Raw genomic sequence first — 26,503 nt, forward strand, 5'->3', positions numbered from 1 at the left:
TCAATATCCAACCGAAAGGCTCCCAAGTTGCCTTATAAAAAGGGAATACAATAACTTTACAAATTTAGAATACCCAATTTATTATTCTGAGGAGACCAACAATCACTTCATTCATTTATTTACTAATTGCTACAAAAAATTTCCTTCTGTGTGTGTGGGTATGCGGGTGCACACACCCGCATACCTTCATTTTAATGAAAATAGCCAGAGATAAAATCCTTCACGCTGGGCAATGTCATATTATGGTTAGCTAGAAATTTAGTTCTATTCTTGTATTTTAATAATATGTTACAAGACATATGAGTTTGAATCACGCACAAATACAATATGTGATGGCATTTACATTATACTGACCTACATACAGCTAAGTGCTATAGTCACAGTAAGTTACCATAAGTAAAATACTAATGCATACCATCTTATTCAGTTCAGCTTGATTCAGCTAAATCACGGGTTCTCAGACTTGGTTGTACATTAGAATCAACTGCAGAGCTTTTAAAAATAGCACTGCCCAGGCCCTGGCCTAACATTCCAATTAACTGACCCGGGTGGGATCTGAACATTTCTATTTTTCCTTAAAACTCCCCAGGTGATTCGACTGTGCAGCTCAGGTGGAACACACTGGACTAAAGGATTGAGGTCTTTCCAGAATTTAAGGTTAGGACAGACTTTAAAGGCTACATAATCAACAACACATCTGGTGCTCAAATCTCTTCTAGACTCGCTCGTCACGTGACCATTCAGACAGCACATCTAGGGACAAGATACTAAGTCTGTCGAGGCAGACCAATCTCTATTGCACAGCCTTGGTTTCCAAAAAGCTCCTTTTCCTTCTAGCTTCTGCCTGTAGGTCTCAGCTATATTCTCTGGAGATACACAGAATAAGGTTGACCCTTCTTCCACACGTCAGTCTTTCACGAGCTTGAAGCTGCTGTTTGGTCCATCAAGTCTTCTCTTCCCGTCTAGGCTAAATAATCCGATTTCCTTCCGCGGCCCCCACCTCCATATGGCACGGTTTAAAATCCCTTCACCACCTTTCCTAGGAAGACGCGACTGTCTGTCTGTAGTACTCAAACTGTACTCCCAGAATAAAACACGATAGGAATGTTCTGACCAACACAGAGCGGAGGGGAACCAGCAGCAACTTTGTTCGAGATAATCTTTATCCAATGCAGATTTCCTTCCTTTATTTAACACCCTTTCTAGAGGTAGAGATGACTGAGATTCTACTCCAGGAAACAGAGACACAGGATAAGAGGAAGAGATTTGGGCGTGTTTTTTTAAAAAATAGAAGACAAATGTTTGTAGGAATAAAGAAGGAAGAGAAAAGAGAATGTGCGGGGCAGAGGGGCTGGGAATCAATGGGACAGTCCTGATCCTTGTAGTGACAGGAAGGGATGGGATTAATGCCCAGGTGAAAGGAGGAGCCTCAAGTAGGGCAGAAGGCTATCGCTTCCCTTGTGATGGAGCGAAGCGGGCATGAGATCCAGACATTAAGTACAGGAACAGGAAGTTGAAGAATTAAGGTCCCAGAGCCTCAACGTTCCCTGTGAAGGAGGATGCAAGGTTATCTGCTGAGACAGGGCCAAGCAAAAGTAGGATCATGAGTTCGGGGTGCTCTTCAATAGAGCGCAGGCTCTGAAGCCGGACTGCTGGGGTTCAAATTCCAATTCCTCTGCTTGCCAGCAGCATGACGCCGGGTCTCAGTTTTATCTTCTGTAAAATGGAGATAATAACAGTTCCCACCATACAGGGTTATAATGAGCAATCCCTGAGTTAATGCATATTACAACAGTGCCTGGCACACAGTGATCACTCAATTAATGTTCCCTTCTGCTGCCATTCATTGTCATCATTATTATTGGGGAAAGAGTGGAGTAACAGGTGCAGAGAATGGGACTCAGCTAACCAGGACACATAAAGGAATTCCCCAGCAGCACTCTGGGCATGACAGAGGCCAGGGACCTCAGTGGGTCCTCAGCAATGAGTTGCTAAAGTTGGGTATCGTGAACGTGATACTCTTAGCGCCAACTTTACAATGTGGGCTCACCATGCATGCACAGTCTACTAAAATCTCCTATTTCTCCCCACCGCATTAATTTTCCATAAACGGGCTGGCTGCTCCCTTAGCTGCAATCCTTGAGTTGCTATTCTATGCCCCTCGTGGGACCTTTCTTTATTGGCTTTCCAACTTGTCTTCAGAATGTAACCTAGAGCTATTTCTAGCTGATTCATTAGTCACAGATTCTGCCCTACCACTCCTTCTTTCCCCTCTTTCTTAATTCAATTCCTTCCTGCAAAGTAAAATTGCTTTTCTTGCAGACAATCAAAGTCCAGCAAAATAGCTTCTCAGCATTCTCTTAAAGCCATAAACACATTCTGAACCCATGAACCCTGCACCACCAAAGCGGAGCGTGAGAACCCAACCACTACACCACTGGGTTAGCCCCCCCTCTATGTTTTTTAAATAAAACTTTTCTGCTAATCCCAGCATATGTGCCTCTCTTAATAGTTCTAATTTTAATTCCTTCTTTGTCAGAATAACACAGTCAAGTTTTGTAATCCTCCACCCGAGATCATCTACCATTTAGGAGTATATGAAAATTACATGCATAAAGTATGTATTTCCCGGCCTAGCAGTCTTTTAGTTACGGATACTATAACCATTGGCATATATAAAACCTAATGTATTACTCTCGTATCTAGCAGGTTCATGCTTTACCTACATACTCTTTCTCAGGGGGTGTTTTTCTTTACACTGAGTGTCACTAGTAAAATTAACTAGTTAAATGCTACCTTCAAAATCTCTGGTTAAATTTTGCTTTGAATTCTCTGTGAAAAGTTATAATCCTAGTTAGAATATACTTAGAAAAAAGCCTTTCGAAATACTCTAGGATGTTACTATTGCTGTCTTGGTAGAATTACAGATGACATGCATCCTTATTTAAAAATAAAATCATAATTTATAATTGGAACACAGTTTTGAAAAAAGAACTAAAAACAGACATGGCACAGTAATAAGAGCCCTAGAGGAAGGCTGTGGGGCTACTAAAAGTGGGAAGAGGTGTAAAGCTTTTTAAGAAAACAGTCTCCGGAAGACGTGTGCTTGAAGCAAGCTACAACAATCGCAAAGGACATGTGGCCACTGCTCTAAGTTATTTCGGAGAATGAGGTGCCTTTCTGAGACCCCTGAAAGGCCCCTGAGAATATGAGTCTGAGAAGTGAGGGACGTGTGTGTGACTATGTTGGGGAGGGCAAGGCGGTGGAGGAATCAATGTAGGGGTTCCCTTTTCTCTAATCATGAGATAACTATTTCTGATACATAAACGCTGAGGATTTTACGCTCTCAGCTTTGAAACAGTTTATGTTGTGTTTTGCTTGAATCACATGAGAGAGGATGAAAGTACATGGTATGGTCATTCTTTTTTTTTTTCTGAAGAAGAATAATTAAGTACGCAGAATAGTCCAGATCAGTGATTCCAATTCAAATACTACTGTAATTTAATCACACCATATGGGCTTAATGAGGGTTAGGAACACTACTTTAGATGTGAAAATTCTAAGTTAAGAATATATCAACATAACGTAAATTTCAGTTTACTTTACTTTTAATCTGGCATCATTTTCTCATAGATAACAGTATAGGCTTTTGATTAGCATAAATATGTGCTCGTTCTTAAAATAAAATGAATAATGTATTTCTTTCTACTTTGTAGTTCTTCCGTCCAGTGACAGGCAAACAGCTGCCCAACTCTCTAAATCAAGAAGGAAAGCAGCAGCCTATATACTTGTCGGGCTCACGTGTGCCGTTCAGCTGGAGAGTGAGTTTTACTTCTGGAGGAATTGTTCATAGGAACCTGAGATCAACAAACTTTCTGAAGATGAGGACAACTAAACCAATAAAACTGGAATTTGCAAAAGAAATACAACCAGATATGATGAACTCTTAATGATTCTCAGGTAAGACTATAAATGAACTGCTCTTCGGCTGGAAAGCCCATTGACTTGCCACACTGGAACTAAAAACTGAAGTGGTTTGTGAGGTTATCATCCGTGGGGCTCAGGAAAAAGAGCACTGGCCCAGGAGACAGGGGGGCTGTGCTTTAACGTTATCCACCACTAAAGAGCTTTACAACCTCCAAGAAGTCCCGTTCCCTCATTTGCAACTGGGTCTAGGTGACAGAAGATCCTTTACAGCGTTAGCATTCTGTGATCTACACAGAGTTCCATATAGGCAAGCAAAAGCTTGGCCCTTGGCAGTGCCAATTCAATAAATTATCTGGGAAAAAATATTTAGTACAACTGGCCTGGTATGGAGGGGCTTGTGGAACGTTCTCTTCCTTGGCCATAGGCTGGTGGTTGTTGAGAAGGAAGTGCTGGGTCACTTTGGCTCAGGTATGGGTTTCACACTGGCCAGACATGGAGAGGTGCAGAACAGAGAGCTGCGTGTTCAGTATTCCTACAGACCACTTAGCACAACTGGAAGACAAGTCACTTGGGCAGGAGTTGTGTGTCACCTTCACATACACCACAAAAACAAGAGGAAAACGAATGGCACCCAAGTGGGTCCAGAAGGCCAACACATCGCAGCCTACCTCACCTGTAAGGGAGGTAAAATGATGTCAAAATCATGGTCAATCATCCTGGAATCTACATCCTGAACACGGCTTTCAGGAAGCTAGATTATTCACGCCTTTGGTAATGGGCATTTTGACAACAGAGTGTGATACTGAATGCCTCATATATTTCCTCTGTTTAGACTGTGAAAGCTGGGAGAACAATTCAAGGAAACAACTGACAATCACTTGGGTGCACAATTCATCTAAATCTTGGTGAATGCAACTCTAAAAGAAGTTTGAAGCACTTCCACCAAATGGAGGGATAAAACAAGCGTAGGATATTAGGAAATTGTTAACCAAATATCAAATCATACGTGGGTGTTTCTTTCTTTTAAAAATCGGCAACAACAGAAATAACTATATTATTGTTGCAATTTTCCATTAATTTGCAATTATTGTGATCACTGGATTAACATCTATTTGCCCCACTTGACCGTTAGCTGCACAACCCTCCTTGTGCTCCACTGTATGTATCCGTAGCACATCTAGCACATGGTAGGCACTCTATGGGTTTGTTGGATGAATGGTTTTGGTTATGTTTAGTCTTCTTTTAAGTGAGTTTTATCCATACGAATAGGGGAAAGTCTGGAAAAAAAAACCCAAAGTTTCAACTCAGGAATGCTGGTAAGACTCAGAGCCAAGATGACATGAATTTCAAGGCACCATCACCACCAATTGATGGTTCCCCCTATCTAGAGTCAAAGTACCTATAGAAGAAAAAAATAACCCTTGAATGATGAACTTGAAAAATTTAAACTATAAAGAAATGGCGATTACCGCATTATGTTTCCACTCTTTACACTAGCGTATCCATTTTGGATGGATATTTTTTTTCTCCTATGAATGATGCAAAGCCAAACTTAGGTAGACATTCTATTAAAATTACTAGGAATTAACAGAGAGATCCGTAATAATCCAACACTCTCAATTATTTCAGGGAGATTTTACAAATAGAGTGTTTTGATTTCAAACAACCTCCCCCCCACCCCCGCAAACCCCCAGCTGTTCCTTACTCTAGTCTTTTCTCTCCTCAGCAAAAGGCATCCGTATCTATCCAGGAGCTCCAGCAAAACCCCCAAGCACCATCTTTGACCCATCTCTTCCTTCCACCCTGCTACTCTCTCTGCTACCCTCACATCCAATCCATCAGCAAGTCCTGGCCCTCTCTCCCCACCTCCACCACTACCTCTGTCAGTCCAGCCATTCTCCTCTCTCAGGACTTTCACAGCAGCCGCACACGGGTCTCCCTGTGTCCATATTTACGCCTTTATAATCCACTCTCCACACAGCAGTCAGGAAGTTGTCTTTATACTGCAAGTCAGATCCTGTCATCTCCTGCCACCTTGCTTAAAACCTTCTCACAGCTCCTTGTGATACTAAGAATAACATCCAAACTCCTAACTATGGCCGACAAGCCCCTCTCCACTTCCTCGATTTCAGCTCCTACTGAAATTCCTTACTCACCCACCCTCATCCCTCTTTTACACTACTTTTGACATGCTGGCCTTTCTGATCCAGGAATGTGCCAAGCTTATTCCCACCTCAGGACCTTTGCATGTGCTGCCTTCTTTTCCTCAAACACTCTTCTCCCAGATATTTGCCTGGCTGCCCCTTTTGGCCTTTGAGACCTCAGCAAAAGTGTCACCTCTTCAGAGACGCCTTCTTTGGCCATCCAATTTAAAGTAAGCCCCTCTAGGCATACTCTACCATATCGCTTGGCTTTCTTTTCTGCATGGGACTTCTCAGTATCTGAAATTAGCTTGTATTTGTCCGCTCTTATTGTTGGTCTTACTCTCACCAAAATCAAAGCTTCATTAGAACAGGGACTTAATCTTCCTGTTTACTGTTGTATCCTCAGTTCTCGCAGAAATGCCTGCCACTGCATAGGCACTCGATTATGTGCTGAATGAATATGATCGAGATAATCACACCATGGAGTACAATATTCTATTAAAAATACCTTTTATGTTGGAAATATCAATATTGAGCTGTCCAAGTTTCTCACAGGTTTTCTCTATACACTCGTAGACAGACTGCAGAATTTCCTTAGGGTCTTGTTCCACCCACCTTTGAACAAAGGAATGTATCTGGTTAGTCCACAAGAAAGCAATACAACTGTAATTTATTTCTCTAGAAATGATCACTTATGAGGGTGTGGCTGGGACATAAATTAAAATCAGCTAAACAAAGCAAAACATATCCACTATTCTAAAGAAATGATTTAAAGAAAAGTCTATTTCCCTTACATTTTTATTATTCTTCATACAATAGTTAATTATTTGAAAGGAGGCAAGTAATAACAGGTCACAAATAGCAAACATTCTATCTATTTTAAAATCATTTTTTCAAATCCAATAAGAAATTAGTCCCCCAGTTCTTTAAATCCTGTGGGTTTGATGAATTTTGATAAACTTTCTGCAGGTTTCACTAGTCACTAGTTATTTCTAAGTAGACTCATATACACATATTTTATTTACTTATTTGTTCATTGTATTTATTTAGTTGTTTACTTATGAAGCAAAAGGAATTTTGAAAAATGAAATAAGTATACTACTCTCTTTTGCCATTTTCCCCTAAAACATGTTGTTAGAATTTAGGGAAAAAATTTAAATTCAGTTCAATAACTATTTCATGTAGACAAGTGCTTAATCCAAGTTTTCAAACTCAATCCCAGTGTGCTTTTGGCAAGGTACCAGGGCGTCAGGAGGATGAAAGGCTCATAACAAATGACAAGGAGGAGAAACAAATGGTGATTTGAAGAAACTCGACGGAGAAATGACACAAGTTACAGGAATCCTACAGTAGGATCTGGAAGTAGCAAGGGAATTCCAAATGCCTTTCTTCTCCATCTGCCTCAGGCCTGCCTGGCTAAATGCTTCCCTTTTCTCAGCTTTGAGCTCTGTCTCTAAATTCTCTTCTTCCAAAGACCCAAACTCCTTCCACATATTTCGAATTTTGGTCCTTCCAAGACCCAGGTATCCTTTCTCCAAGTTGCACTGGGATCAGGCCTGCGGACAGGCATTCTCATGCTGCTAACATATCAGAAGCTTTTATTATTAAACAAAGGAATTCTCTAAAACACAGGAGCACATTTCTCACGGGAAGAACATGATAAAATTTGGTAAGACACCAATTTTTTCTCTTTCTTAAATTAAGTAAACTTTACAGTGAAATGCACAAATCCAAAGTGCATAATTTGTTGAGTTTTAACAAATGTATACACCCATCTAACCAACACCCCAGCCAAGACACAGAATATTTCCCTCACCTCAGAAAGTTCTTTCACGCCCCTTTCAAGTCAACTAACTGCATATGTGACAGGCAAACACTTGTCTGATTTCTATCATCCTAGATTAGTTTAGCCTCTTCCTGAATTTCAGATAAATGGAGCCATGTAGTACGTGCTCTTTTGCATCCAGCTTTTTTCACTTTCCATGATATCAACGAAACTCATCCATGTTGTTGTGTCTATCAGTTCACTTTTTTTCTTCTTGAGGAAGATTCACCCTGAGCTGAGATTGCTGCCGATCTTCCTCTTTTTGTATGTGAGCCACCACCACAGCATGGCCACTGACAGAAAAGTGGTGTAGGTCCGCACCCGGGGAACTCAACCCAGGCTGCAGAAGCACAGTGTGCTGAACTTAACCACTAGGCCACTGGGGCTGGCCCTCAGTTCACTTTTTAAAAACTGCTGAATAGTATTTCATTGTTATTCATTCTACTGACAACAGACATTTGGGTTATTTCCAGTTTGGAGCTATTATGAATAAAGCTGCTATAAACATTCATGTATAAGTCTTTCTACAGACATATGTTTTCATTTCTCTTGGATAAATTCCTAAGAGTTGTACGCTGCAGATGTATGGTTAATTTTATAAGAAACTGCCACACAGTTTTGCAAAGTGCTTGTATCATAAACACCATTAAATTTTAAATAATATACTTAACATTATATTTCATCACAATTACTACACATGAACATTATACCCAAAAAGGATGATTTCAGCATTAGATAGTGTGTGAATGCTTTTTTAAAAACATCTATCTTTAAGAAACAAACCCTTACACTTAAATCAGCAAGGCAGCAGTTTGACAATGAAGACGACAGAACTAAATGACTTCAAAGCCAATGGAGAATTTCTGATATCTAATACTTCTTTGCTTGATTACTTTATTATCCCTTCCTCTCCCGTCCCTGAATTCCTAAGCTATCAATTACCCACATGTTTTTGCTGAGCTACCAAGTTATTAGCTTTTTTTCTTGACTAATACCTATTCCTCAAAAGTCTTCCTTGGCTGACCCAGTGGCGCAGCCGTTAAGTGCGCACATTCCGCTTCAGCGGCCTGGGGTTCACCGGTTCGGATCCCAGGTGCAGACATGGCACTGCTTAGCATGCCATGCTGTGGCAGGCGTCCCACATATAAAGTAGAGGAAGATGGACACGGATGTTAGCTCAGGGCCAGTCTCCCTCAGCAAAAAGAGGAGGATTGGCAGCAGTCAGCTCAGGGCTAATCTTCCTCAAAAAAAAAAAAGTCTTCTCCAGAGGGTGTTTGCTCAAGTTTACAAAGCCACAGGGTAGGTGGGGTGAGATGAACTAATAAACATGATGTATCTTTACATATTAAATTAGGAAACATACCCTTCTCTTGGAAACTCTTGTTTTATTTCCACTTGATGATGACTAAGTAGTTCGGCTGTTTTCGAATTGAAAACCTGAAAAACACATTGCAACATTAGGGTGCAAGTGCAGGTAGACAGCAAAGTTGTTTAAAGTTGTTCAGCCACTGAAGTTCTTATTCGCTGATAGAAAAAGTCCAATTAGATGAAATGCCATACAAGACGATCTACTTTCTCTTCAGACAGAATCATCAAAGTTCTAAGGTAGCTTCAGAAATAATAACTTCTTTTTAAAGAGAAATCTATTGAAGATCAAATTAAAGAGGCAACTCCTTATTCTTTAAAAAAAAAAAAACAAGAATGGCTCCAGATGTGGAAAGTTAATATATCAACCAGCTAATAGTATGAATTTCTTTTCAAGAATAAGAGAGCCGGCAAAATGCTGATAATGATGGCGTAAGGTTCCATTCTGCATCCACCTTAGAAGTGGAGACAGAGTCATAGATGCCCAGGCGGGGAAGCGTCCTGTGTAAATCCCTTTGAAGGACAAGAGGTAAAAAGAGCCGTGTCAGCAGAGGGGAAGTATACCCTGGCATTCAGCTCAATGCTCTCTGTGACATACCTGTCATGAACTCCTGCCCCTTGATACAAAACACTAAAACCAACGGATGAAAGCTAACCAAGAAGTGCTGTGCGAATCTCCACAATTTTAATACTACTAAAACAATATTTTTTTAAAACTTAGCAACTTTTTTTCATATATATTATTTTTCACCTGGGAGTACCTATACTGGAGTACCAAAATACTTAGTCTTTCAGAGTAAGGATTCATATTTTAATTAAAATTAACTTCCCCAAATCACTGTAATTGCAGCAATAAAGTAACGTCCAATTAGTTAAGAAAGTGTTTCCATGCCTAGGCTTCCTGTGGGAGGAAATTTCCTGCTCAATGCAGACTAAGAAAGAGAAAGTAACAAGAGAAAACACATTGTGAGGCACTGCTCCCCTCCTTCTCCACACATACACCTCCTTTCCGGGAGGGAGTGAGAAACATAATGAAAGCAAAAAGACAAATTCTCAAGTCTTTTGAGGGGAGAAGATATCTTACGAGCCAAAGGTTAACTTGACACATCACAAATAAAAGGCACTTGGCAGAATCCCACGTCATATTCTGGTAATTTACAACTTAGCACTGGGGTATGTCTCCAGGATGTCCACCCCATTTGTCCTGTTTCATTCACTGAAGTATCTCTAGGGCCTAGAATGGTGCCTGGGACAGAGTCAATGCTCAAAAAATATATGTTCAATGTCTAGAAAAATATGGTCTATCCAGTACTTATTAGGAGAAAAATTATCAAATTAAATGAGAAATGGTTATGCGGCAGAAAAACTCTAATAGGAAACTATGGTTGTATTATTTCCATTCATATAACTGCTGCTCCCAGGGTCTTCTCTCAAATTGCCAAAGGACTAGGGGTGAAGGAAAAAGGTGATCCTTTATGCCGGCTGGATTCATAAAAACCTTAATAGCAGACCTATGGGGCTATGAATAGAATGAGATCCTTCTTCCATCACTTCCTAGCCTTAACTCTGTTAACGTCAGGACTCTCACACTAAAAATGAATTTATAGGCCTTTGGAATAGGCAATGAAAAGGGAAGGATTTTGGTAAATTCTATTTGCCACATTAGAGAATGACACCATCTAATCACACAGCATTTAGACATACCCAGATGGAGCCTGGACCTCCCTACTTCTTTAGAGCTCTGAATCTGAGGAGAAAATGGACATCACCTTTCGGTGTTTAGAATTTGACCCTGTGCACCACTCCCAGGTTTGTGGGACACTTTTTACATTTAATATTTTTAGAATCTGCAAAACTTTCTTAGTGCGGCACTATCCAATAAAAATATAATGGAAATCACAAATGCAAGCCAGATATGTAATTTTAAGTTTTCTCATAAAACACAATAAAAAGAAACAGGTGATATTAATTTTAATAATACATTTTATTTAAACCAATATATCTAAAAAATTATCATTTCAACCAGTGATCAATATAAAAATTACTAATGAAATCTTTTACATTTTCTTAGTACTAAGTCTTTGAAATCGGGTATATATTTTACACCGATGGTCCACCTCAATTCGTACTAATCACATTTAAAGTGATCAACAGCTACATGTGGCTAGTGGCTGTCATATTGGATAGTGAAGTTCTAGAGTACTCTTTTTCTCATATATCTAGGTTTGTGTGAAGAATCATAATGAAACCTCCTAGCCAACCACTTGTCTGCAGATGCATAAGTATACAAAGAAGGCTAAAGATATTTCCACAAGACAGTATGGCTGGAGGTTAACTAATTCCATATGGGAACACATTGCCCAGTAGCAAGAATGCTAGTCTGTTCTTTTCAAGTAGATTTCAAAAGCCATTGCCAATTAAAGATGGCAGTGGCTATACAGTTTGCTTTATAAAAGATCTAGCATGGTCATTTGTTTAAAAATCATTAGATGGTGGGGCCAGCCCTGTGGCGCAGCAGTTAAGTTCGCATGTTCCCCTTCGGTGGCCTGGGGTTCGCTGGTTTGGATCCCGGGTGCGGACACAGCACCACTGGGAAAGCCATGCTGTGGCAGGCATCCCATATATAAAGTAGAGGAAGATGGGCATGAATGTTAGCTCTGGGCCAGTCTTCCTCAGCAAAAAGAGGACGATTGGCGGCAGTTAGCTCAGGGCTAATCTTCCTCAAAAAAAAGAGAAAAAATCATTAGATGGCAACAGAGAAACACCTTAGAATTACAGATATTCAGTATCTTTTTCTCCCTTTTCAAGTTTGAAATTCACCAAATTGAACAGATAAAACTTTGGATGCACAACGGCACAGAAGAGAAGACTCTCTTTAAGAAAGTTAACTAGGGGCCGGCCCGGCGGCCAAGTGGTTAAGTTTGCGCACTCCGCTGTGGCGGCCCAGGGTTTTGCTGGTTCGGATCCTGGACGCGGACATGGCACCACTCATCAGGCCACGTTGAGGTGGCACCCCACATGCCATAACTAGGAGGACCCATAACTAAGGTATACAACTATGTACTGGGGGGATTTGGGGAGAAAAAGCAGAAAGAAAAAAAAAAGAAGATTGGCAACAGTTGTTAGCTCAGGTGCCAATCTTAAAAAAAAAAAGAAAAAAGAAAATTAATTAAAAGGAATGTTTTAAGATACAATGAATCTATGGGAGCTAGAAGAGATCCTAGAGATGCTCTGGGCCAGTGTTTTCAAAATGTGCTCCCTGCATTTCTGTGGCCCTTCAGAAGCTGGGAAGGAGGGTCAGGGAGCTCCAGCTGAGCCTCTGGACCACACCCACCTTAGATTTCACATTTTATTGACTTCAGCTTCCAGATTTAAACCCTTCCAGTCAAAAGCTTAACAAGGAGTCCCAAGGAAAAAAACAAAGGACAACACAAACTGAAACCCATGGACTGAATGTAATGCTCATATTTACAGAGCATTACTCCAAGAGATTAGATAATGCTGACAAACAGGGCTAAACGCTAGGTACTCTAAATACCAATTCAGTGCTTTTCCAGTATAAGATTCTACTAACACTAATTATGATCTTGTCATCATCCATTAAGTGGCAGCAAATACAAAGAAGTTGTATAACATCGGGCTGCCAGTGCTATGAAGAGGAGAAAGGACACCCAACCCAGAGTTGTGGAGGTCAGAGAAGGACTCGCAGAAGAGAACTTCTAGACTGACTTCAGGTTAAATAGCAGGGAGTCCATGTGGGACCAGGAATGGGTGGGGGAGGCTGGGCTGAGGCAGGGAGAGCAGCTGCCACGTGTCTGCAGTGATCCAGGTGAGATACCTGGAGGGCTCCACTCCGGGGGCGGCAGTGGTGGGGACTGAAAGGTGTGAAGTGCGTGTGCGGAGAGGGATTTAATCTAGGAGATATAAGCAATTCGACTCATCAAGGGTTTGGATGGGGAGGAGTGAGAAAAAGGAGGAACACTCAAGGATGACGGGCTATAGGTTAGGGTAGGCAGTGTTTACAAGACAAAGGATAGGGTAGGAACAGTAGTTGGGGTACAGAAAGAGGTAAGGAGATTGCAAATTTCGTTTTAGATAATGTGCGTTTGAGGTGTTACTCGGACACGTAAGTGCAGATGCCCAGCAATCAGTTGCTTATAGTTTAGGTCATAAGCTTAAAGAAAGAGATCCACTGAGGGTACAAACTTGGAACTAGTAGATAAATAAGTCCTGGAGATCTAATGCACAGCATAGAGATTACAGTCAATAATACTGTATTATAAACTTCAAAGTTGCTAAGAGACTAGATTTTAATTGTTCCCCCCACAAAAAAGAAATACTTGTGTGACATGATAGAGATGTTAGCTAACGCTACAGTGGTCATCTTATTGCAGTACACAAATGCATGAAATCAACACGTTGTCCACCTCAATTTACACAATGTTATATGTCAATTATACTTCAATAAAAAAAGAAAGAGATGTGTTCTCAGAATTTGGTGCGGGCCAGAAAGGCAGATGAGAACTTCACACTTGGTGTAACACGGAGGCAAAGAGCACAGGCCTGGGAGGCACACAGAGCAGGGTGGGGATCAAGCCCCAGCTCTGCCCGTGTCAGCTGTCTGACTTTAACTTTTCTGAGCCTCGACTTTTCCATCTGCAAAGGGATTAAATAATTTATGGACAGTACTTTGCACAGGGCAGGCACACAGTATGCATCCAGAAGATGTTACCATTACTGTTGTTGCTACGACTGCTATTATTTTTATTACTATTATTACTATTACTACCAGCACCAGCACTACTGATAGGTGATAGAATTAGGATTCAAAACCTCCAGTTCTATATTCATCTCTAAGCCCAAATCACATCTCAGTTCCAGATTTTGTTGTGGGGGGAGGGCAATTAAAAACTGAAGAAACAAGTTCATGCAGGAAGAGAATTTAGCACAGCACAGGCATATGGCACACGCTCAGAATATGTTACCACTACTGCTGTTGCTACTCCTGCCGTTGCTGCTTCTTGGTCTTATTCTTACGGCGGCTACTACTACCATTACCTATAAGTGGTAGAATTAAAAGTCACCAGTTCTACGGGCCGGCCCCGTGGCCGAGTGGTTAAGTTCGCGCGCTCCGCTTCGGAGGCCTGGGGTTTCGCCGGTTCGAATCCTGGGCGCGGACATGGCACCGCTCATCCAAGCCAGGCTGAGGTGGCATCCCACATGCCACAACTAGAAGGACCCACAAGTAAAAATATACAACTATGTACTGGGGGTCTTTGGGGAGAAAAAGGAAAAATAAAATCTTAAAAAAAAAAAAGTCACCAGCTCTATATTCACCACTATGCTTAAATCATGACTCAATTCCAGATTTGGAGGAGGGGGATAGTTAGAAAACGGAAGAAGCCGGGAAAATCATTTTTATAAAAAATTGTTTGAAAAGGACTTTCTGCAACAACGCATGCCTCCTCCATCTTAGAAGGAGAGCAGTGGAGAGACAAAATGCTGTCCTTACAAAGTAACTGTCCGTTAGGCTTGCCTCACTCCTCCTGTGACTAATTCAGCTATTCCATCATAAACACGCACATTCATTCCCCTCCCCACGTGATTTCCCCTCCAGCCTATTCTTTTATGCCACACTGTACTATGTGATAAGACATTTTTCAGGAATGTGAACTCCCGCTCTAGAACACTATGATACTATATCAATCTGAATGACCTAAAATAAAAATACTAGCTAAATATGTTACATCGCAAACTTGACCACAAAAGGCGTCATGGTGTCTTCCAAAAAGCCACAGAAGAAAACTTAGCAAATGGCATTATATTTTTCTTAAAAGTGAAATTGAATTAAATAGCATATACATATATCTAATACAGCTAATATACATATATCTAATGCTGAATTCGACTTTTTCCAAGACCCCACAAGGTGTACCTTCCTAGTCTTTTGATCCTAGTCAACACATCTCATCTCTGTAGGCCGATGTCTATTCTGCTGATGTCTATCCATATAATAAGCACCTGCCACATGCCACATGCTGTGTTAGGCTTTGGGGAGGGAAAAGAAAAGAAAAGACATCATTCTGCCCCTCAAGGAGCTCAAAATTGAAAGCTCTTAACTCTTAGGGTTGTGACAGACAAGAGGACGAGAGGGTGACAGCTCTCTGATGAGAATGTGTCCTTGCCATTTGCGTAATGTGATGGGCAAGAAAACAAACCAACTTTGTGGGGAAAAAAAAAAATACACAAAAGAATCACAACTATAGTTATTACAAGAGTGGCCCCATTCCAGCTATGAGCCAAATTAGTTTTACCAAATTTGCTGTTCATTAGTCCCTGGCCCCTAATGGGTACTTAATAAATATGTGTCGAATAAATAAATGAAACAAAGCAAGCGGAAATTCGTCCCTAAGCCTTACGAGATCTCTAAGTAGGATGAGACAACTGGGGCCAGGGCAATGTTTCCTGCCAAAATAAGCACGGAACTACAATTCTAGTCATTCTTCATAGACACTAGCTATTGGAACAAAATGGTTACGCAACCATTATCCACGGTGACTACACCTGCGCCCTGCCCTGGACTTGCTGAATCCGAATTACAAGATCATCAAAACCAGCATCACTTATTCCAAGGCAACATTTTTTACAGACTGTGAAACCAACGTATAAGTATGCTTTTCTTGGTGAAGATTCATCTGTGACTATAATCAGAAGTGACACTGGAGTGAGAGGTGAGTAAATGGCCTTCTCCAGCTTCTCATCTTCCCTTCACAGTACTCCAGGGAGCCAGGAGCCTAAGGCAGGAGTCAGGACAGGCTTCTGAGGGTACCAGCCCCGGACTTGAGTCCTAGCTCCACCAGTTACTGTGCGACCTTGGCCACCATCCTCAGCACAGTCTAATCAGCTGTGTAAAGGAGCTTACTAATACTGCCTACATCATAGTTGTTATGAGGATTAAATGAGATAATTCTGGAAAAGTCCTCAACACGGTACCTGACACATGTCAAGCGACAACACATTCTAAGCCTTTGGTTTTCTTTTGAGCATTCAACTTAATGGGGAAAAAACAAAGTTACCAAACTCAAGAAGGAAGTTGACTGTTTAAGCTGAAACTTTCGTCTTATAAAGAAACGGCCCCTCCTTGAAACCTGTTAGACTAATTCTCTTTCCAGGAAGTTCCCACTCTGCAATCTGAGTAACCATGTGCCAACCCCAGTTCGCTTTCCCATCACACAAGCTGGAAATTTTCCTTTAGCACAAAGCATATGCATAGGGTCCCAAGATTAATTCTTCGACAACTGCAGGAAGAAAGGAATAGATCCCCTAAAATGGCAGGTCTACTACTAAAATAGCAGAAATTAAGTAATCAAACATATCCAAGTCAGAAAGTTATGAGATTTTTTCACAAGGTGAAAAAGAGAACCAGAATTAAAAATCTGTTGACCTATTAAAGAAAAATGATCATCTATTCAATAAACATTTGTAAAGTGCTCCCCACAGACACGTGTTCATTTGTTGTGTTGACCAAGATGTTTTAAGGAATAAAAAGATGAACAAGGCTTAAAAGGAGGTCCCTGCTCTCAAGTACAGCAGGCATAGAATACAAAGTAGGTGATAAGAGCTATTCATAGAGACATAAGAAAAGTGCTACAGGAAGGGGGAGAAATTCTAAGAATTTGAGGAAGACTTCTACTGAGACTGTAGTTGAGCCCTTATGGAAGGTAGATAAGAATTTCAAGAAGCAAAGTGGCACAGGGGAGGAGGCATTCCCCTTGGATGAAAGAGCACAAATAAAGAAATCTTGTGTCCTTTATGGGAGAAAGCTAATATTATTAGCATAGAAAAGGAAGAAGAAAGCTTGGAGAGGTTATTGGTCTTGTGAAAGCTGAATTCGACATGCAAACTTGACGAATAATCGTCAGGAAATTATTTAAATACCTTTAACTTTGTAAGCTTCCTTATGAGAGTTCTTCTCCACTGTATTCTTTCCTGAGAAGGTAAGCAACTATTTTTTGAGTCATAATTACAACATGGAACAATACGCCTGGAACAACTCCTGGGAATCACCTTGTGATTGAAACACTTATTCACCACATCTATTATCTGCCTTTTGGAGGGAGTGGTTTAGCAATCTCTTTCCTTATGATCAAAGGAAAAAATACCTTGCTAAACCTTTCCCAAGTTCTCCTCTACTTCCCACAGGATGGCTAAGTCTTTTTCTCTACCCTTGAAGCATTCTTTCACAGTTGTTTCTCAAAGAGCAGAAAACATTATTGATCAACTTTTATATGTCCTTCAATAAGCAGGATGGGGGTCTTCTGAATCTGCATCTTAGCTTACTCATTGAGAACGTGTCATACAGAGCCCAGTAAACAGAACCCAAATTTTGAAGGCTCATGTTGTTCACGTCACACACTGAACAACTGATTGTGATAATATGAAGTTGATTTATTCCTTCCGCATCAATGCAGAAAGCTGCCTCTTGGACAACAGAAACTGAGGGACCAGGAACAACCTGCAGTAGATAAAGAAGATTGCTGGGCTATACGGACAGCAACAGTGAAGAGTTGAAAGGAAGACAAGCACAGTAAGGCTGGCTCCTAAAAAGGCAGACTACAAAGTTATGAAATATTTTACCCACTTTCTAGAGGGCAAAGGCTGTATCAACTTGGCAACAATCACCACGTTTGGTTTGTCGCCCACAACGACAAACTATGAACTAGTTGCCAACATTCAAGAATAGGAAGATTTCGGGGCTGGCTGGGTGGCATTGTGGTTGAGTGGTTGAGCTCTGCTTTGGTGGCCTGGGTTTCATGGAGTTGCGAGTCCAGATCCCGGGCATGGACCTACACACTGCACATCAAGCCATGCTGTGGCAGCATCCCATATGTAAAGCGGAGGAAGACTGGCACAGATGTTAGCTCAGGGACAATCTTTCTCACGCAAAAAGAAGACTGGCAACAGATGTTGGCTCAGGGACAAACTTCCTCACCAAAAAAAAAAAAAAAAGGAAGATTTCACTGAAAACTCTAGACTACCAGTTTTTCTTAAAGAATTTGAAGATCTGGCAACACCAGGCTTGTGTCCTGCTTGGCAGCTATAGGCTGTTCCCTTGGCCTGGGTCTGCTCTCCAGTCTGACCCCCTCCCCCTGCCTGCCCAGGCCCCTGCAAGCATTTGTGTGGGCCATTCTTGGATATGCCTTCAAAAATCAACCCACAGTTAGTCAGCACACACGACTTAATGGTCTTTCTTAATTTTAAATACACAATGATGATTATGTATTTTATGTGGTGATCAAATCCAGTTAGGCAGACTTTCTTCCTTATGATTCAGGATTACTTTATAAACATTTATGAAAATAAGACAAAGTGATACCTGCCCTGGGTGATCAAAAGGTAAACAATGTAAGAGATGGAAGAACCGTGTCTTGGCGGCTCAAACCAGGGTAAGTCGTTAAAGAAGATTCAAACTACAATTGGACTGAAAGCTTTCCATGTTAGACAAGAGAGACGAGTATCAAAATGAAGACACAAATGCAGGTTTTAGTCAAGTGGTCAGCTAAACAGAACTTTGAAAATATATATATACTGTACATATGACGTATACATACACATACTAAATAATGCACGAAAAAACGATTTGAGGTAAAGCAGTGAGAATGGAGCTAAATAATCAATAAATATTTACAGCAACTTGCCAGGTTAGTCAACCGTCCACTGAAAGCACGGGCTCTTGACCAACTAGCGTTTATTTGAATGACTTTTAAATTATCTTACTGAACTCAGTACTAGATCACCGTTAAGCGCAAGTTTCGTAATTGCACAAAACAAATTAACAAGCAGAGCCACTTAAATAGCACTGTTATGGTAAAACTCTGCTGTCATATACGGTAAATAAAAAGAGAAAACAGAATTTCCCTGTCCCTTTATGCTGTGAAGCGCGGAAAGGACAATCATCTGTTCGTAATGGGCAAAGCATCAGAACTGAAATTTGCGAGTCTTCAAAATTAAATAAAGATTCTGGTAAAAGCAGTGTAGTGTGACTTTTTCCTACTGTGTCCTGCCACCCCCGGCCCCCTTCCTTAGCATTCTACCTTCCGCAATTTCTACGGGAGAAGATGACAACGCATCATTACGCTAATACTATATTCGTTCTACTGCTCCAAAGGACGCAGTGTTAGGCTACCACAGCCGTGACACAGCTTTCCCCCCATCCAAGGACGTCCTGCGCCCCGCAGGCCAAATGCTCCCGGGGAAGACCGCAGCAGCGGTCAATGTGGCCACCTGTCCCCGGCTGCAGGCAGGCCGCTCTGCACAGATGCTCGGCGAGTCCTAGCTCCCTTTGGGGGAGGAGTCCTCCCATTAGTAGGTGACCCGGCTCCACCGCTAAGGCCGGGGCTACTCAGCTCGGCCTCCGGGGGTCGCGAGAGGCCGAGGTACCCCAGGCCTGGGCGGGGCGGCTCCAGCGTGGCAGGTCCCGTTCCGCTCCGGGGATCTTGGCCTCCCTTCCCTTGCCTGACGGCAGGGGCCCGGGGCCGGGGGAGGCGCGAGATGGGGACGCGATACCCAGCGCCGGCGTCCCCGGGCTCCCGCCCCAGCTCAGCTCCTCCTCAAATGTCACCCCCGGCTCACCAAAAAGCGCGTCGAGCTGGTGCCCTGGTCCACCGCCCCCACCAGCGGCCCCAAAACTGCTTTCTTCGTGGCTGCCATGAAACCAGCTCCGGGTCGGCGAGCAATCGCGGCCCGTTTCCCGGGTGACGGCGGCGCGCAGGGGAGGGGTAGCGGCGAGTCGGTAGGGCAAGGCGGCGCTGCCCGGCAGAACGTTCGGCCGCGCTCCGGCGGCCCCTTTACGGGCGCCGAGCCTTCTCACCCCGCCCCTCCGGCCCAGGCCCCGCCCCCAGCCGCGTTCCCCACGGCTCCGGGGGAGTAGCGGGGGGGAGGGGGGCGCTGTCTGCCGGGCCAGCCAATCAGTTAACGCGGAAAGAGGCGGAACGCTCCGACAACCCGAGGGCGGCGAGACGTCACGGGGGCAAGGGCCCGCGCTGCAGGTCACGTGGGGCCCGGCGACCCGGCGGCGCGGTCAGCTTGCGGCAGGGTCGGGGCGGAGGCGGGTGCTGCAGGTTGGCAGGGAACGCCGCTGGCCGGCCGAAAGGGCACAACCCCACCCGCGCCCTGGGGCTCCCGCCCGCGGATGGGTCCCAAAGTGCACAACTGCTTTTTCCGCTGGTGGGCTATGCACAGCGCGGCGTGAGTCGACCGACCCCTCCTGGCCTTCCCGCGCTTCCCACGCCCCGCCCACTTGCCCGCTCCTCTCTCACGATAATCCTCCCCTCTACAGGGACTGACCCTGTGTCTTGTCACTTCCAGGAGCTACGCGAATCCCTCGCCTTTGTAGGCTTTTCTGGGACAAGGAATGTGAAGTTCGTTCTGTTTAGCATGGAAGGGAAGTTCTCAAAATCAACCTCCCCTGGTCCCCCAATTAACTATCCCAGCAGAAGTCGCCCAGCACTTCTCTGTCCTGATGCGCCCTTGCGCTTCCTAGATCTCACTCTGGTCTCCCCTCCCTCACACGCCATTTCCTTTCCCTCCATTAACTGCTCTGGACTGCAAAGGAAAGAAAAGGGGCTCTCTCGTTTGACCTGGAATTTATCTTGCCAGGATCTTTTTGGATCCTATGTTCCAGGGGTTTTCAAACTTTAGACCAAGACCCACTGTGAGAAATAGTTTACAAAAGAACCGGGGCAAGTGCGCACGTGTGCGCGTGCATTTATTTATAATTTACATATTATAGTTACATATATAAATGCATTTTATATATATTTACATATATTGAAAAATGTTTCCAAAACAGTACTTATCCTTCCATGCTATGCATTCTGTATTTTTTTATCCTATTGCATATCGTTTTTTCAAACTGCTGGTTGAAAAATGGCTAAATTGATTTTGTAAACCACCATGCTCTCTATCAATTTCAGAAGTATTCTATTCCCACTCTTTCATTTCTTTCCACCCCTTTCCCCAATCTCGCAGTATTCTGGAACATCATTTCTACTTTTTTTCCCCTTCTTGCCTTACTCTACACCACCTTACTTGTCCATCTCTGTGTTTATAGTTTTACCACACTTGCTCTGGAAGCAAATTTGCCTTTACTCTGTCCAGAAATCAGACTCTGGTGTTCTAGATGAGGCCTGCTTCTGGAGATGCTGGACTTGTAACTATTAAGAAACTGGTTTGCTTTAGGATTGGAGTGCAGATAATCAGTATTTCTGAATTTCTTGGAAGAGGAAAAGACACAGACAGGCATACAGGCAAATGTAAAAGATCTAGGCTAATTTGCCTGTAAATACAGTGAAAGATGTTAATTGAATCATATAGATAAGGATTTCCTTGACTCTAGCAGGCAGTAAAAGAAAGCCACCACACCTGCCACACTGATCCATTAAAAAAAAAAATCCCTGATCACGTTCGAACTTTCGCATATTTTTGACTCAGATTGCAACAGGACAGCAGATTATTTGTTTCGCAGTATAGTGGGATCAGAATTCAGACATTTCAGAATAAGTAGGGTTAGATGTACATGAGAGATTCTTAAAATGCATTGATTCTGTGGTTCCCACAACAGTCTGTATTCCAAATCCTCATTCCTTTCACCAAAAACAAAATGGAAAGGTCAAGATATTATTTGAGCTTTCAGAAGTCACACATATCTAAGCTCTCTCATAGAGATCTGGAAAGGTCAAAGGGAAAGGTTTTAAAGGAAAGAGTCCCGCTCAGCCCACCTCAACTCCACACCCTAAATATTTACTCGCACTCTTGTAGATCTGTTTTCTCTTATCCTTTTGGAATTGCTCCAGTTTGCCTGCCCTTTATCATCTCTTTAAGCCTCAGCTACAGTCTGCAAACTCAAATCTATACAAATGTAAAAATCAATCAACGGATATGCTGATTCCACTGTTCAGACTGTAATTGAGGCAGAGTTGGAAATAATGGGATACCCTGAGGCCCAGAGCTCGTAAGTGACTTGTCTGCGACCAGCCAGCCTTCTGTGGTAGAACTAGAACTCGAATTTCCATCTCTTGATATCAAGCCTAGTGCCCTTTTACAGCAGCCTGAGGGAATGGAAGCTGAGGAAAATTAGGAAGGAAAATGGATAAAAAGGAAGAAGGTAGGATACTGGTGCACGCTGATCTCCCTGCTGCTCATCCCAGATTTGAAGGCAAAGCAGTGGAGGAAACACCAGATTGGAAAGCTGAGGACCTTGATCTGATCTTGGCCCTGCCCTTCAACACTTCATCTTCCTCACCTTGAGTAACTTGTTTCCTTCCACGGCTTCCTTTTGCTCGTTTGTAAAACGGGAAACGTCACTGACGTGGACAGGTTAATGTGAGACATAAACGATGTAATGCCTGTGAAAGCGCTCTACAAGCAGCATGGTTCCTGAAAGGCGAGACACAGTCTCACCGACAAGTCTGTTTGCACCAAAGAAACCCAGAGGTAAAGACCAAAGTCCTTCATGCAAATGATTTAAGTAGCTTGACTCATCTAAAGCTCACTGTGATGATTTCTGACTGGTAGAGCAAGAAGTCAACCCTTGGAGAGTCTGTGGGTGTTTCCCTTATTCCTCCTCCAGTTTTTCCTGTTAATTTACAGAGAATTTATGTAAGCGGAAAGGCTACGTTTCCCTAGAAAATCGTTTTTTGTCCTGTAATGCTTCTTGGTTTTCTCATATTTGCCTGACTAATTTGTTTCTAGCCTAGTCTATGTGGAAAACCAGCCTTTCCTTAATCTCTCCTTGCTATTCTAATGATTGCGTGGGTATGGATTGATATGCATATAGAACGCATACAATGGAAAGTTAGTGCTGGAAAGGATTACAATAAATAGCATCAGCACTTTATTTTACAGGACTGGGATGATTTAGGCAGACAAACGTAGTGATTTGCGTAAAGTAGCAGAGGGAGTTAAAGACAGATTAAGAATTTAAGTATACTTGATAAAAATAGCCAAACGGGGAGCCTTCCCCCCTCCCCATGCAACCTGGAGAATCCACTCATATGTGTTAATAATCTAAGTGTAACCACCTAAAATTATGTATCACCTTATGTAGTGTGGCACTTGTAACAGATATAGCTGATGCCGGGTCGGTGAGCCAAGGAGTCAAAAGAAAGATTTCTTAGACTCTTAAGATCTGGCAGTAGTGCTCTTTTATTTAGAGAATAGAATAGCATGGGGACAGGACCCATGGGCAGTCAGGCTGCTGCGTGGGGACAGGGCCCACGGGCAGTCAGAGATGCTGCTGGCATGGGGAGCTGCTGCTGCCACCGCTGGCATGGGGACAGGACCCATGGGCAGGCAGAGCTGCCGCCGGCATGCTGCTGCTGCTGCTTCTGCTGCAAAGTTGGGTGGGGAGAGTAAGGCTAAATTTAAGGCATAGGTATGTGAGTTATCTCTTTACAAGACAAAGGAATATGTAAAAAAGTTAAAATGGTATCAGTGCCCATAGGGTCCGGCCATTTGGCGGTCCCACAACTTTTAGATAAGAATCAAACCGGATTGAGTAAATGGCAGAAGTCACCGCTTGAATATTACCCTCAGCTAAAGACAAGGGAGGATTTGGGGGGGGCGGGGTCAGTTACATTAGGTTGCCAGACAGTAACCAACTTAAGTTCTTGCCTCTGGCATTGAGTTTCTAGAGATAAGGCCATCCCCCTTCTTCCTTGCACAGAGAGGGAGGCATCTTCACAGATAGAGGTTTCCCTTAGAAATGTAAATCTTTCCCAACAAAGGGACAAGCAAATTCCACTCCTTGGAGCCTGCTTCTCATCTGTAGTTTTAAAAGTAACCAGCCTAAAAATCCTCATCATAAACCGTTTTAAAATTAAGCAGCCTAAAAATCCTCATCATAGTGATTCTCAAACTTTACCTACATCAGAACCACCTAGAGGACTTGTTAAAACCCCGGTTGCCAGGCCCCCACCCCAGAATTTCTGGTTTAGTAGATGAGGTCTGAGGATTTGCATTTCTAATAAGTTCTCAGGTGATGCTGATACTGCTGGTGGGGACCACACTTTGAGAACCTCTAGGCTATGGGGATGCTGGAATCTCTATCTTTCTAGGACTTGACAAAACTGTGGCAAAACTGAAAGCAGAGAAATCTGGCTTGTGACTTGTTAGTGCCCTTTTCTCCCAAATCTTAGTTCTCTGCTTATAGTCAAGTAATCCAGTTAGAATATTAGTAGATAAAGGCTTAAGGCAGAAGTTCTCAAACATTAGGCGTGTCAGAATTACCTATTGCGCTTGTTAAGGATGCAGATCCCTGCCACCTTCTCCCTACCCAGACCCCTGAAATGCATGAGGTAGTCTCCTCGATGCCAAGGATTTTGTCCTGATCATTATTATATCCCTAGGGGCCTGGGTGTTCTATAAGAGGTTGCTGAATGAATGAATGGGTCAATGTGATAGACTGTTAGGTGGCTCCCAATGAATCGTGCCTTCTGGTAATAATGTCCTTGTGTTGTACACTCCCACATTTTTTTTCCGATGGTTTAAAGTTTTATTGTAGGCTTGGCTGCTGGATATAAAATAAAGTCATAACAACTGTCACAAGTATGACAGGCTGTACATACAAAGTCTAAGCTATAAAAACCATTTCAAAATATAAACTCGTGTTTTTTTGTTTTGTTTTGTTTTGTTTGGGGGGGAGGTTAGCCCTGAGCTAACACGTGCTGCCAATCCTCCTCTTTTTGCTGAGGAAGCCTGGCCCTGAGCTAACATCCGTGCCCATCTTCCTCTACTTTATATGTGGGACGCCTACCACTGCATGGTTTGCCAAGTGGTGCCATGTCCACACCCGGGATCCAAACCGGTGAACCCTGGGCTGCCAAAGCAGAACGTGCAAACTTAACTGCTATGCCACTGGGCTGGCCCCTAAACTTGTGTTTTTGGAAGGCATTGTGTCAAGGGCCGCCCATGTTAATTCCTTTGGTATAAAAGGGTAACGTTTCCCTTGACAAGCACACAAAAGCCATCCATTACCTTACACTTTTCTATCTCCATGTAACTACTCTACCTAGTCCAGTCTCACTCTTATTAGTCACAACTCACTTCTGTTCATTCATAGGCACAGAGGAGATTGGGCTTGGGCCATGTGACTTGCATGGCCAGTGGGACATTGGCAAACATGATGCAAGCAGACTTAATAAGTGCTTGTACAAAAGTGGACCTTTCCTGCATGGAACCCAGTGGCCACACCATAAGAAAGCCAACCTAACCTGCTCCTACTAGCTGATGAGAAGCCATGTGAAGGAGAAGGGTGGCACTCTAGTTGACCAATACCAACTTCCAGATATGTGAATGAAACCATCTTGAATATTTCAGCCCCAGCAGAGCTCCCAACTGATTGCGGCTGCTGAATGAGTGACCCAGTTGAATGAGTGACCTGAGCCAATATCACCTAGAGGAGGGAAACCACCCAGTTGAGCCTAGCTTGTCTGCAGAGTCGTGAGAAATAATAAATGGCTGCTGTTTTTAGCCACTTGGTTTTGGAGTCATTTGTTATGCAGCGACAATAAATGACACAATGAGCACATTTTGATGTGATGTCTGTTCCTCACAGAATTTAATTCTTGATCATATTTGGTCACAAACAGGACACTGGGTCTTTTGGAAAAATCGAAGTATCAACGTCCAGAAGTTTTCTCATTTTCCAAACATGTTTGGAAAACTTGCAACTGGTGCAAGTTGAGGGGTTTTCAATTTGAAAACCTGATCCTGAGAAGGTTCTGGGCCAGGGATGGTACCTGGAAGGCCCTTGAGGTCTTAGTTGGATCTGTTAAGGATAAGGTGGTATGTAAGGTGGGACCATTGTCACTTGGGCAGGTTTTATTTCCTTCCCCCAGCATTTGTTTGGCTTTCCAGCCTCGCATTCCTTATTTTCCTCATGCTTTCTCTTTTGTGTGCTTGTTCGTTTTGTCTTTCCCTTCTTATATGCCTACCTCCAAGCCTCCAGGAACTAACAGAAGAGAGACAAAGATGTATGTTCCTTTTTACTTTCTGCCTTTTATTATTTTATGTAGAGATGTACAAAATATGGATACTGACAAAAAATGAAGACAAAGTAATCAAAATTATGTTCAATTATGTTAATAACTATAAATTACATATAATTATTACATATAATTATTAAATTACATCTAATTATAAATTATGTATTACATTTATAATCATGGGCACTGACTTTTCA

General features: G+C 42.6%; 1 protein-coding gene across 3 annotated transcripts in view; it reads right to left on the reverse strand.

Moving 5' to 3' along the window:
• GK (glycerol kinase) overlaps nt 1-20,113 on the reverse strand; it is a 68,206-nt gene extending 48,093 nt beyond the window's left edge. Inside the window, exons 1-3 of one of the 3 annotated variants that reach the window (XM_046673340.1) lie at nt 19,894-20,113; nt 9,260-9,333; nt 6,580-6,686 (exon numbers count right to left, since the gene is read on the reverse strand). In XM_046673340.1, the coding sequence (XP_046529296.1) occupies nt 6,580-6,686; nt 9,260-9,333; nt 19,894-19,971 (259 nt within the window). In that variant the 5' untranslated portion in view covers nt 19,972-20,113. The remainder of the gene's footprint in view (nt 1-6,579; nt 6,687-9,259; nt 9,334-19,893) is intronic. The other 2 variants (XM_046673341.1, XM_046673342.1) reach the window with 2 other exon arrangements.
• Between the last annotated feature and the right edge of the window lie 6,390 nt (nt 20,114-26,503).

This window comes from Equus quagga, chromosome 10 (genome assembly GCF_021613505.1).
Source record: "Equus quagga isolate Etosha38 chromosome 10, UCLA_HA_Equagga_1.0, whole genome shotgun sequence".
NCBI lineage: Eukaryota > Metazoa > Chordata > Mammalia > Perissodactyla > Equidae > Equus > Equus quagga.